Source organism: Pteronotus mesoamericanus, unplaced genomic scaffold, assembly GCF_021234165.1.
Source record: "Pteronotus mesoamericanus isolate MK-2021 breed Mesoamerican mustached bat unplaced genomic scaffold, CSHL_Meso_final contig_347, whole genome shotgun sequence".
Lineage (NCBI taxonomy): Eukaryota > Metazoa > Chordata > Mammalia > Chiroptera > Mormoopidae > Pteronotus > Pteronotus mesoamericanus.
The window spans coordinates 11736030-11748986 of NW_026555137.1; the positions used below are offsets into that span (position 1 = coordinate 11736030).

The following is a 12957-nucleotide window of genomic DNA, read 5'->3' on the forward strand; positions in this document are numbered from 1 at the left end:
GTGAGCCAAATTCGAGCTGTGTGCCAGAGTTTCCTGAAATCTGAAAGAACTCCCAGATATGCAGTGCTATGCACCCTCAGAAGCACCAGACATATATCTAACCCACTAAATGGATCACAGGATAATTCAAACTTAACACATACCTAATTAATAATCTTCCCCCGACTCTAAATGTTCTCTTTCTCTTCTATTCTCCAACTCAGTTCACCAAGTGCTAACCACTAAACCCACAAGTCGGACTCTGGAAAACTGGGAATCATTTTGATTCCTCTCCTCCACTGACTTCCACTCAAACACAAAAATCCTAATTATTTAACGTCCTAAAAAGGACCGAAACCGCCCCCTTGATCTGCAACCCTCCTAAGCTACTGTCACCTTCCTTCAAGCCCTCCTGGCCTGTCCCTGGAATGTGGCGCAAGTCTCCCAGCTGCCTCCTCCTCCAGCCGGGCCCCTGACATCCAGCCTCCACACCGCTGCCAGGATGTTCTGCGGCAGACATAAAGTTTTATCACACTCTCCTTAAAACCCACTTTGAAATTAGGAAAAAATCCGAATTCCTCAGCATGATCCACACTCTGGAAGCCTCCTTTCCTATCTCTTTCTCCTTCACCGCTACACTCTAATCACACTAGCTTTACTCTTATTCAAACAACTTGTAGAAAAGGAGCTCCAACTTACGGTTGCCAGAGGGGAGAAGTCGGAGGGAGGGAACTGAGGGAAGGTGGTCAATAGGTACGTTCGTTCGGTAAGGTATGCAAGTACTAAGGATGCAACGCACGGCATGATGACTACAGCTAACGCTGCTCTATGATAGGCAGGAAACTTGTTAAGAGAGTAAGTCCTAAGCGTTCTCAACACATGGAGAATTTTTTTTGCCTTTTTCTTTTCTTCTTTCTCTTCTTTTTTACTGTATTTATATAAGAAGATGGTGTTAGCTGAACTTGTTGTGGTAATCATTCCATAATAAATGTAAATCAAACCATCATGCTATAGGCCTTAAACTTATTCAGTGATGTATGTCAATTATTTCTTAGTAAAAGTGGGAAAAAATGATTCTTACTAAGTTATTGTCATCCTGGAAAGCGTAGTGCAAAGTTGTAATCCATTTATTGTCTCCATTCACTAACACATCTCTTTCTTCACGAAAACATGCTGTCTGAAAAGGAAAAGAAAAAATTTAGATAGCGGACACTTTATGTAAAACTAGGAAATATATTATGGAAACAAGTGCTTAATATGTTTACTACACTTTCTGTTCTGGAAAAAGAATACATCCAATATTGCATGAGTTTCAACAAGACAAGTTTTAGAGCACCCTCAGAATTAGACAACTAGAATAGTACACTTAAAATACTGTTTGAATTTTAAAAAATCAGGAAACACACAGAATCATTCAATAAGCATGATCCAACCTACCACTGAGATAATATAAATATCAACATTTTGCCACATTTACTTGTAATCTTTTTAAGAAAATACAAGTTGTAGCCTCCCTACTCCAATCTATTTCCAACTTTGTGTTATTACAATGTTGCAATGAATATATTTGTACAAACATACAAGAGTTTCTCTACAATTTACCCTTAAAAGTAGAAATGCTTTCCAACTGTACCATATGCAGCCAATTTTCTTCTCTAAGTGACATACCAATTATTGATACTACGCTTACCTTAGTGTATTAGTGTATGAAGTCTACCCTTTTCCCCACATCCTCAACTGTACTTGGCATTATTAGACTTTTAAGTGTCAATATCATGGGTGTAAAATAATATCATTGTTCTTTTAATGAACTTATTCATAACTACAGGTGCAGATAAGTAACTTTATATATGCTCACCGAACATCTGAGCTTTCTCTTTGAATTGTTCATTCCCTTTTGCCTATTTTCTCTAATAAACTTTTCCTTATTGGAATGTCTCAAAATTCAATTCTCTTTTTTAAAAAAACTGAATCTTTTTTAGATATCCCCCTTTCAAAACAGAATATTTATGCCTCTAAGAACGCAACAGACATGTAGGAGGGGTTACTGGGGATCATGTAACTGCAGATTCTAGCATCACTCAGTTTCTATTCAAGCAAATATTCTGCTTGCAACAGTGATGGTTTTCACTGTTTTGAAGTTTTATATTTTTAATATTCAGTTATGTATTGTTTAAATTTTATCCTTAATGGGCTATTGGTTAAAGAGAAATAGCAATAGGAATACCCATGCTGAAACAGACGTTAATACAGACAAGATATAAAGAAAAATAATTCTACAAAACTGTCACATGATTCGCCTCCCAGGACCCACAGGCACACGTTCCTCGGGGCGACACCCTTACACACTCCTACACAGCACATCAAAATGTCCTGAATGCTTGGAAATCGTGTTACAACAAGAAAATCCACTCAGGACCATATATGCTGTGGCTTTTCATTTATTAGTAATAAAAACTCCTATTACCAATAAAATATTATCACAGAAGAATTCTTTCAAATAATAACTGAATTATTCTAATATTTGAGGAGGAAAAGCCAAATTTTTTCATTTAAAAAACGATAAGCAAGTGGAATTTTAAAGTTCAAAATGCAAGAATTCCAACATCAGTTCTTACACACCAAGACATCGATCTACTTTTAAATCTCCAATATATATTTGATGGCTAAATCAAACATGAGATGTGTCATTTTTTAACTTATTTTTCAGCAAGAATTTTTTTCACATAATTCAAGAAAGAGAACTCACTTGATAACATCCACAATTGGCAAATGAGTGAGGCAACAAACATGTCTACACACTATTGAGTGCAAAGATATACTGACCCAACGTTTTTAGAAGACGATTTGGCAACGGCTACCAAAGTTTAATGTCTATCTGCCCCCCAAAGCCAGGAGTTCCTCTACTGAGGAGTTTATTTGAAGAAGTAGAAATATTCTAGAGTCAGCACAACATGAAAATCCCTTTGTGTAAAAATTATTTTTAAATCACTTCGACCTCAGTATCCACAAACTGGAGTGCCTCAGGGCAGCCAACAGCAACATCCCTGATTAACATCATTTCATAGTCCCTTGTGTGTTTATTCTGCATTGCACACGCTTCTGAGGCGGCAGGAGCAAGTGCTGTTCTGCAGGGCCCCAGGGTCCCCGGCTGGTCCGCCTTATCCCCTCAGCCTCTCAGAGCCTCCTCCTGCTTGGTTTCTACTTAACGTGCAGCGTCTTTAGCTGTATTCAATGGAAGGGACAGGGAGAAGGACTGCCCTCCCATCTTGCCCCAGAAGCAGAATATATTAATGCTGTTTAATTCAATAAAACAATATTTAATTTTCAATTATCTCCTGCTTTATCTTCACTTTTGCCAGTTTTTCCAATCAATAATGAAAGTTAACCCAGTTATCTTTTTTCACAATGTTCCCCCAGTATATCCGACTTCATAAAAAAGAAATACAAAGTTTAACTCAATTTTTTTAAAGTTCTAACTCTGAAACATTAAACGGACTACAGTTGTGACTTGTGTGAAAAGATTACGACATACGTATTTACTATTTCTTAGTTGGACGTGTTGCTCCCGCGGCAGGCGACACTGTTGAGCCCCCGCAGGGTGGTATGCCTCGGGGCGGCAGAGAGCCCGCTAGTCCAAGGCCACGTCCTCCGGGAGGGGCCTGTGCCCAGCGACTGATAATGTGGGTGCGCGATAAAGGTCGGGCATTGGCCCGCTGCAGGACAACCCCGAAGGACCATTTCTGCTCCGCAGCTCCCTGTTCTATCAGCGGAGCCTGCTGGGACAGCTTCACTTCTCCCGGACATACCATGTTTTACCTCTTTTCCCTCCTATAGGTGTCACTTTCAAAGGAACGCCCCAATAAATATACTGCACATTAAAATCAACCGCAGTGCTTACTACCTGGAAAATCAAGTGGCACCAACAAGACAATTCAGTCTTGTGGGACGTCCAAAAGTAAAGTCTGAAGTCACTGAACGCAGTGGCACTGGCACTTATGCCAGCGAGTGCCATAAACGCACCCAGATCCCTCCTACACACAGTGTTACCCCACAGTAATCTCCCGTGGGAGTCGGACAGGGGCTGGGCCTGGGGGGGCTGTGCTCAAAGGGCACTTTAGCTTTACCTGTCATATGCTATTATTCATTTTATAGAGAATGTATCTGCATTTCACTTGTGCAGTTTTTTTCCAGTAGATGCATAGGACAAAAAACCGGATGCAAAAACTTGCCAAAAATTTATTAACTAATTCTAGGTGATGGGATTCAAGTGATGAGTTTCTTCTCTGTATTTGTTATATTTTTCAAATTTCGCAAAAGAAGGGCTTACTGAAGCACTGACTTTTGCTACCCCCATATCCATCAAAACACATGGGGATGTGTTTTGTTTTCCCGGTACGTCTGTTCTTTTCTAGGTTGCTACAGATACTGGTACATACAGAAAGATTTCTAAGGGTTCACCTCTCATTATCCTCTTATAAATGTTGCCAACCGCCAGGGCTAATGCTATTAGCAGCAGCATGACCCTCCTACAAGTCCAGGTACTGAAATCCCTGCTTCCCTGGGGCCCGGAGTGCCCTGCCCGCCCCGCTGCTCACTGCAATCAGCACAGAACCCCACTCCACATCCCTGTGCAACGTCAGTTCTGACCACACCGCACCAGCTGCTAAGGGGTTTCGGCATCACTCCAACCAATCCTCCCCTCAAATCCAGCGCCAACAGTGAACATGCTGACAATTCTTGCAAGAGCAGATTTTACTACCATTTTTAATAACATAAAACAAAGCAAATTTAACTGCATGACCAGCAATAAACAGAATTCTTAGAGGGCATATTCAAAGCTCTTGCTGCCTTTTGCTTGGAGCAGAATATGGATAAGTACAGAATGATATAAACAAGTTATGACAAATTGAAAATCAATCATTACTAAATTTCTTCATATAAAAGAAACTATTTCCCACACGTCCTTTTAACAGAAATGTGTAAGCCCCACATTACAAGAGTTTCCATTTGGTTTTCAGACAATATTAAATTAGAACCATAAATTATAACTTTTATCATAACCATATCACAACTGAATTACTGAATTTTCTCTTAGGCCTTAAAATATGTCATCATAGTTAAAATGTTATTAAATGATACTCTAAGAATCTATTGGCTCTTTATCACTTTATAGTTTCTCTGAAAATATTTCTCAAATATTAGATATCCCAATAATTAGAATCTTACCTCTGCTCTTTTCAGCATTTCCCATTTATTCAATATTTTCATGGCAAATACTTTGTCTGCATTTTTTAGTTTTACTACAGCAACCTAGAAAAGGAAATAGAATTTTTAAAATACAACAAGTAATACGTTTTCAAGCCATCCATTTTCCTTTTTCCTCTCTGTAAAAAAATAAATACCAAAATTATCAATGATTTTCCATGCAGTTCAAAATCTAAGATCCTAAATCAAATAATATTGTCAGTTGAAAAAGTGGCATTAATGAGCAAGTACCAAACAAATAACTGTATTTGTGAACACTGTATGTGGATGGTTATATATCACATCCTACTTTTCAAGTTTTCTGCCCTGGAATTTAAACTCCACAGGTACTATCACTAAGAAATTGACCAAAATGTACAAGATGAAATAACTAGAGCTTATTAAATACTGAATGCCAAATCCCAACACAAATCTGTTTTGTGAGATCAAGCAATAGAAATAAATCGAAAATGATATTAATTTTCACACCACACATTCTTACACAGTGAACCACAGCGCCCGGCGCGCTCGTGCGCTCTCACTCACACTCTCTCTCACCCGCGCGCACACACAGCTCTACAAACGTACACTTTACACATTCCTTTCCGACAACAACAAAAACAAAACAGCTATTATTCTATTTTGTATTTCAGTTTTGGATCAAAATAAAGTCAAATACAAATAAATAAGCCCTCCTTTTCATCCTTGACAAACAGATTACACCTCTGTTCCTATTTCCCTGCTTCAGTTTGACTGGGTAACCTCGGAGGGCCTTTCCAGCTCGTTGCTGAAGGGCTGGGGACAACGGCCGCCGCAGACGAGGAGACGACACAGGCGACTCTAATATGCAGGAGGAGAGGACAAACTGCCCACTGCACTCCCTCAACAGCTCAAAGGGGTATTTCCAAGGATAAAGGATGGGTTCAAACTCAAGTGCCAAATTTTTAAAAATCTCAATAGCAAATGAACATATGAGGGACATTTAATAAATTTATTTGTGGATCAAATGGCAATAAAAGTAATATGACCATATAATTAAAATCAGTGTCTATTATAATATGACAGACCCTAAAACATTTCTTAGTGATTGTCCTAAATGGTTGTAATACTGTGATTATAGCTTTTCATTGATTAAAATGGTGGGAAAAAAGAAAATTTCTCAATTTCAAATACAATGTCTTTAGTCATATCTGCTCATATCTGCAGAAATGAGGGGTTTAGTTAAATTATTCTCCTAGAGGGTTCATGCTTTTAAAAAGGGGACTGTATAAGACACAGAAACAACTTAAATATCCATCAATGGATCGATGGAAAAAGAAAATGTTATTTATTTAATATTATTCATCCATAACAAGGCAGGAAATCTTGCTTTTGTGATGAAGCTAAAGAGCATTATGCTATTTGAAATAAGCCATATACATTTAAGAAATACAAATATTGTATGATCTCACATGTAGAATCTAGCAAAGTTGAACTCATAGGAACAGACTGTAGAATAGTGGCTGCTGGGGCTGAGTGGCAGGGGACCAAAGGACACAGACTTCCAGTTACTGACATCAGTCAGCCCTGGGAACTCTAATGTCTAGCATGGTGACCATAGTTAACAGGGCTGTGTTACACACTTCCAAGTTGTTAAGAGAGATCTTAAGAGTTCTCACCACACACACAAAAGAGGTAATTACATGAGGCGATGGAGGTGTTAACTTCATTGTGGTAATCATTTCACACTCTCCATGTATCAAAGCATCATTTTGTACGCCTTAATATTACTCAATGTTACATGTCAATTATTTCTCAGTAAAGATGGAAAAATAAGGAACGGGGGCTGTAGTCGTGAGCAAAGAAAACTTGAAACACTGTCTCACTTAGATCTCTGAGAGGCTGAAAATACAAGTTCAGCTATTCTGGCCTCAAATTACATGTTGCACAACTGGGAGTACAAACGCTCAGGACAGGAGCACGAGCTGGACGTGCCCACTAGACGTGCCCACTTTTAGGGCCGGGAAGGGACACAGAGGCCGTCACGTAAGCCCTCTCTCATGCTGACGTCATGTTGTGAGAAAAGCGCACTCACAGTACACGATTCACCAGTTTCCCACGCGTCAGCACGGATGTATCTGAAGGTAAGTGCTCTAGGAGTGCTGGGTATTCCCCAGCACCTGTGGAATGTGTGCTAAGTGCCCGGTTCTCTTCTTCTCAGAGTTTCATGCAGGTCCACAACCCCTTGCCTGCAATACTAAAAGCCAGAGGCTTCCACACCCCCTTGGCAGCATGTCCTCTGTTATTCTGATTTTTAATCTCACTTATTATAAAAACAAACATGCTTATGAGGTGCTGCTCCAAACCCCAACAGGACTGCTACCTAAAATACAGTACCTGCACTAAGTTATCTCTCTAAAATCCAAACAGTCTTGGAACCAAAGCCACCCCTGGATTAGAGAGCTGTGCAGCAGAAACAAGTGGCCTCTAACGACACGACACTCCGAGGCTGAGCTGGCCTCGCTCCCGGGGGGCTGCTTGGGCTCTGCAGCCCGGGCTCTGCAGCCAGACAGCTCGGGGTTACATCCCGGCTCTGCCGTGAGCTTTGTGACTCTGGGCGAAGAACTTAACATTTCAAAACTTCAGTTTTTTTGACAATAGGACAGGGTTAATAAAAGAACTTAGCTTACATAGTTGTGGTAAAGTTTAAAATAATGAATACTAATATAAAGTGCTGACAACAGGGTCTGGCACTTAATATGTACTCAGTAAACACTGGCTATTGCTATGTGTCAGGGCTTTAACTGAGCACATTTTGCCCAATCTCTTAACTGTCATTGGCTCTGCCACTAACCGGTGGTGGACATTACACATCCCAATTACTTCAATTTCTTAACTATGAAATAAGAAACTTTGAGCTCTTCAACTTCTAACTTCCCATAATTTTATACCCATGACACATCCATATCCATAGAAATATAGTTAGAAATAGCCTCAACTGAAAATATATACAAATAAAAATTAAGGCACAATATTTACCGTAGAGCAGTTTCCAATAATAAAATAATGGAACCAACTTAAATACTGTGAAAGAGGAATCTGACTATCTATGATATATTACAAAATTATAGAAAATTTTCATATTCTTGAAAATGCTGTTAAAGAATACTATTTAATAGGGAAAAGTTCACAATATCTGTTTAAAAGTAGTAAAGTTTTTACGGTAGACTATTCTTTGTATATATACATATAAAATACATGCCTATGAATTTCTATGCCATATATACACTGAGAAAGAGAACAAAATTTTATAAAACCAGACATTTCTAGGTAATATGATTTCTATTCGAATTTCTGTATTTTCTGTATGGAACATGCAAAACTTGAAGCACAGACTGAGATGGTGTGGAAAACCAGAGCTCCTCCTGGCCACGAAATCAGCACTTATCACTGGGGTGCTGGAGTGTGGCTGGCAAGAACCAAACGAGCCCCATTCCACACACCTGTGTGGTGACCAGAAACACCAGGCTGCTGTAGGGGGAAAAAATCCTCAAAGCTATCTTGTAACACTTTCGTGAGTTGCCTAAACACTTTTCTGGAAAGAGGTAGGGTGTGATGAAATAAAAATGTCAGTTTAGGAAATATTCTTGAATTTTCAAACTGATGACAAGATGAGATCGAAAAAACGAAGCTGATGAAGTGACAAATTAAAAATTGATCTTGCTTTTCTCCTTTAAACCTGCAGATCACTTTTATACTCATTTCAGGAGAAAAATTTTTTAAAAAGTTTCCCTAGAAGTCTAACTTCAGGTTCTACATTTCAAGAATCATTGCTAACTGAGATATGAGGGCAGTATGTGAAGATGTCCTATTTACTACTTAATTTGACCAAAATGAAAAGTACATTTAGTATGGACTGCAAGATTACAAATTTAACACATAACAAAGATATCTTTTTAAAACAAATATAGATGTCTTTAAGACTTCATATTAAAAGCATTATGATGTTAGAAAAAATGCAAACACCACAGAAAAAAATCAGTAGATGACATGTAAAGGAATGAGTAGTTAAAATTTAAGTACCATCACACAGCTAAAATACATAACTTAGGAATGATTATAATATGTTAACTAGAATTTCAATATCCAAGAAACAGGTGCCCTGCAGTTCTGTAAATCTAGTCCACATTTAATATACCCAGAATTCACCATCCCTCCCCTGGTCCCCAATACCAAGCTACCATTATATTTTACCTTGGGAGTCCCACGTAGCCTCTCTACTTCTGCCCTAACCCCCACAATCCATTGGCAGCACGGCAGCCATAGTGGTCCTGAGTCAACAGAGCTCAGGCCAAAACTCTCCTCGGCTCCAAAATTTCCAACCGTTTCCAATCTCTCTCCAAGAAAAGTCAAAATCCTTCCTGTAACTTGTAAGGCCAGTGCATCCCGGCCCAGCAGCCTCCCACATCCCATACCACTCTCCGTTAGCTCACTCTGCTCCACACGCACTGGTCCCCTGGTTCAATCCCAACCCGGGGCCTTTGCTCTTATCATTGCTCCCAAGGTCTCGAATAGGCTTCCCCGAGTTAAGCCGCATGGTTTGCTCTCTCCCTCATGGACACGTCATTCTGCCCTTTCAAACTTTTTGTCCCCTTTCTTGGCTTCCTTGTCCCCTTATCCCCTCCTTATTATTTAACAAACTATATATTTATTCTATTTATGTATTTCATTTATTTGTCTCACTCACTTGAATATAAGCCCTACAAGGACAGGAATAATTTATTCTCATTTGTTCTCTAGTATATACATAGTACTTGAGAATCAATAGGTACTCAATAAATATTTGTTGACTTAATGATGAATGATAGAATGATTAATCTATCTGTGTATCAATCAATAGATATTCAACAAATATTTGTTGAATAAATGATGGATGATTTGCAATCCATACAGGTAGATATACATACGTTATACGGTATCAATACTGAAATTTGAATAAAAATAAGGTATGAAAAAGCAGATACAAGTGTGCACTTCAATATTTATTAAGTGTATAACAGATTATTCAAGCTCATGTTGTTTAAACACATAACGGCTTCTAAAGTCTCAACTTTACAACTTCGCCTTTATTATCTGTTGTGACTGTTTACTATTGCTTCATGCCTTTGTCTCCTTTTATCTCCCCTGTATAAGTTCTACCTCCACTTATTATTAACGATGATAAAATAATAAACGACTCTAATTTATAGGAAGCGTACTCTGTGTCTGGCATGGGGCCAAGCACATTACATACCACCTTCTTTATCCCTAACACCACTCTCCAGCAGTTCTTCAGTCTGCACTAGCTGATTACAGACCTGGCGCTCCTCACCACTGCGAGTCCCCAGCTGTTTTCTAGGTCCAGAAGAGGGCTTGCCTACACCGCACCTATCATCTCGATACCTACTGACATGATGATCACTGTTAATATGTATGGAAATTACTCTATTTTTTTTTTTATTAAACTGTTCTGTTAGTGATCAATTTGTGTTCAGAATATTGTACTTAATGGAAAAAAGTACTAAGTCCCTGTAACAAGCAAATTAAAAACACTACAAAGAATTTCCTATATAGGTAGAGGTAGCCTCTCTATGGAGACACAATTTATATAGAGAATAGCTGTAGTCAAAATACTTAAAAATGGGTACAGTATGGGCATCAACCAATCAGAACAGACACTGGCTATAAAAACACAGTATGCCCACACCAGTGTGCCCCACAGACTGACGACTTGCCCTGCGTATGCAGAGGCTCTCAAAGGCGAACCATGCAGTCTTAACTTCAAACTTCGTTTACGCTCCCTTGAACCCAGAAGAGCCAAGGTACAAGAGTTTTTAAGGAAGAATGAATGGCTAAAAATAATTCTCCTTTCAGACCCTAGGACTCGGTTATGCAGACACATAGGCCCTAGTTATAGTAATTAGAGGAAGCAAGCTAATTAAAAGCTTTTGACACCTGAAGCAGGGGTAGCAGGCCAAAGCAGCAAGCTTTCACAACAAGCTCTGAAGCCCAGAAGCCTTGAAGCTGCCGGAGCAAGGCTGGCGCAGGCAGAAGCGGTGAGCCACCAGGAAACTGTGGACAGGCAACACCCAGGGCGTAAGTTAAAGGTTTTCCTGAAAGCAAAAAGGAAAACCCAGCGTTAAGTTAAGCAGTAACTGACAACTGAGTCGTAGAGAGAAGGTTCTTAATTCGCAGAGCTGTTGATTTTCAATTATATCTTGCTCCTTTACTGTTTCCCATGAATTATGCATGTCTTGTAGGAGTTACATAATTATGCTTTATTTTCATAGGTTTTTTTTTAAGAAAAAGCATAATATATAGAAATGCTGCTCCTATCAGATAGTCACACCAGACGTGAGCCTACCCACTGGGTCTGTATACCTATTTACAAATTCCTGGTGGAAGATGGTATACCTTGGAGGAAGTAATTGTCTCCTTAGGGCTGTCTTTACATTTTGAAATCTATAAGTTGATAAATACCACAGGGAACGTAAGGCCACCAGAGATATTTTAATCAGGAATGAAGAACTAAGCAAGAGCTCATAATCCAGCCAACACTACTTTTCTATACAAAATTTACTCCATCTTAAAATAAGAGTAAATTATCTGCAATCTGTTTGTTGCTTTAATTTTACATACTTTAATCAATATACATATAGAGGAAGAATATACCCAAAAATAAAGGGAAAAAAAAAAGACACCTTCTCACGCTGAATCTCAAATACTATCAGTCATGCTTTCGATGCTCCGAGTGGAATCTAGAGGTCTCACTGTACTGGCCTGTGACCAGGGACGCGTATTCCTAGTCAACTGACGGCCACACCGCTGTGCCCCGCAGCCCTCTCCCCAGGCCTGCACCCCAGCCTTCAATTCTTCCTGGCTTTAGGGCTAACAAATACTGTGGTCCTTAACTGTCTGCCTCACAATCCTATTGAGTACCTGTAAGTAATTCTCCAGGGCCGACTCTTTTCTCGTCCCTCTTATGGGGGTGGGAGGGAAGATTCTTTATTTTTTATCATTTCTTCCCTTTTTTCCCACAGCTTAATCTCAGCTGAGCCCTAAAATCTACCTGCAGTCCCACCATTGATTCTCTGTCCTTTACCAATCTTCTAAAACACCTTGGGTCACACTGCTACCACCATCTACCCCTCCCCCTCCCATTCACCTCTTACCTACAATTAATTATCTGGTCACCTACTTCATAATAAACAGACCCTTCCCATCCCCTCACGCCACCTTTAGATGTTTCTACATTTCTACTTACCCTCACCTCTTTCCTTTAGAGCCCAAGGAAGAAGAGTCTCAGCCACTTTTCAAGGCTAACGGTATCATCTGAGGTCCTGATCCCAGACCCTCCCTTTCCTTTCCTTCTTGCCCTTGGCCCATTAAAGGCCTGTTTCTGGGCTTCAAGTCTCCTTTCTTCTGGCTCCTGAATATCAACTGACCAGCTTTGCCCAGACCATCTCTTATCGAAAATTAAAACCAAAACCTTACTGCCATCCTGCCTTTCCCTAAAGGAAGTGACATCACCTCCCTCTGCCATAAGGCATCATCCCTCCATAAAGCACATTTTTAAATAGTACATGCTTTCGTTTTCCACTTGCTCATCATTTATTTGCTTCTCAATCTCTGTCAGTCACCTACTTCAATCTAGTCCCATTTTACTTACTGGGCTGAAATTATTCTCTCAAAGGTTAATAAGGACCTCCCAAT

At 39.5% G+C, this 12957-nt stretch overlaps 1 protein-coding gene across 7 annotated transcripts in view; it reads right to left on the minus strand.

Moving 5' to 3' along the window:
- Positions 1-12957, minus strand: part of CDC42BPA (CDC42 binding protein kinase alpha) — a 168915-nt gene that overhangs the window by 113530 nt on the left and 42428 nt on the right. For all 7 annotated transcript variants that reach the window (XM_054576675.1, XM_054576674.1, XM_054576669.1 and 4 more), the window contains 2 exons: positions 5209-5292; positions 1061-1156 (listed from right to left, as the gene is read on the minus strand). In XM_054576675.1, coding sequence (XP_054432650.1) covers positions 1061-1156; positions 5209-5292 — 180 coding nt within the window. The remainder of the gene's footprint in view (positions 1-1060; positions 1157-5208; positions 5293-12957) is intronic.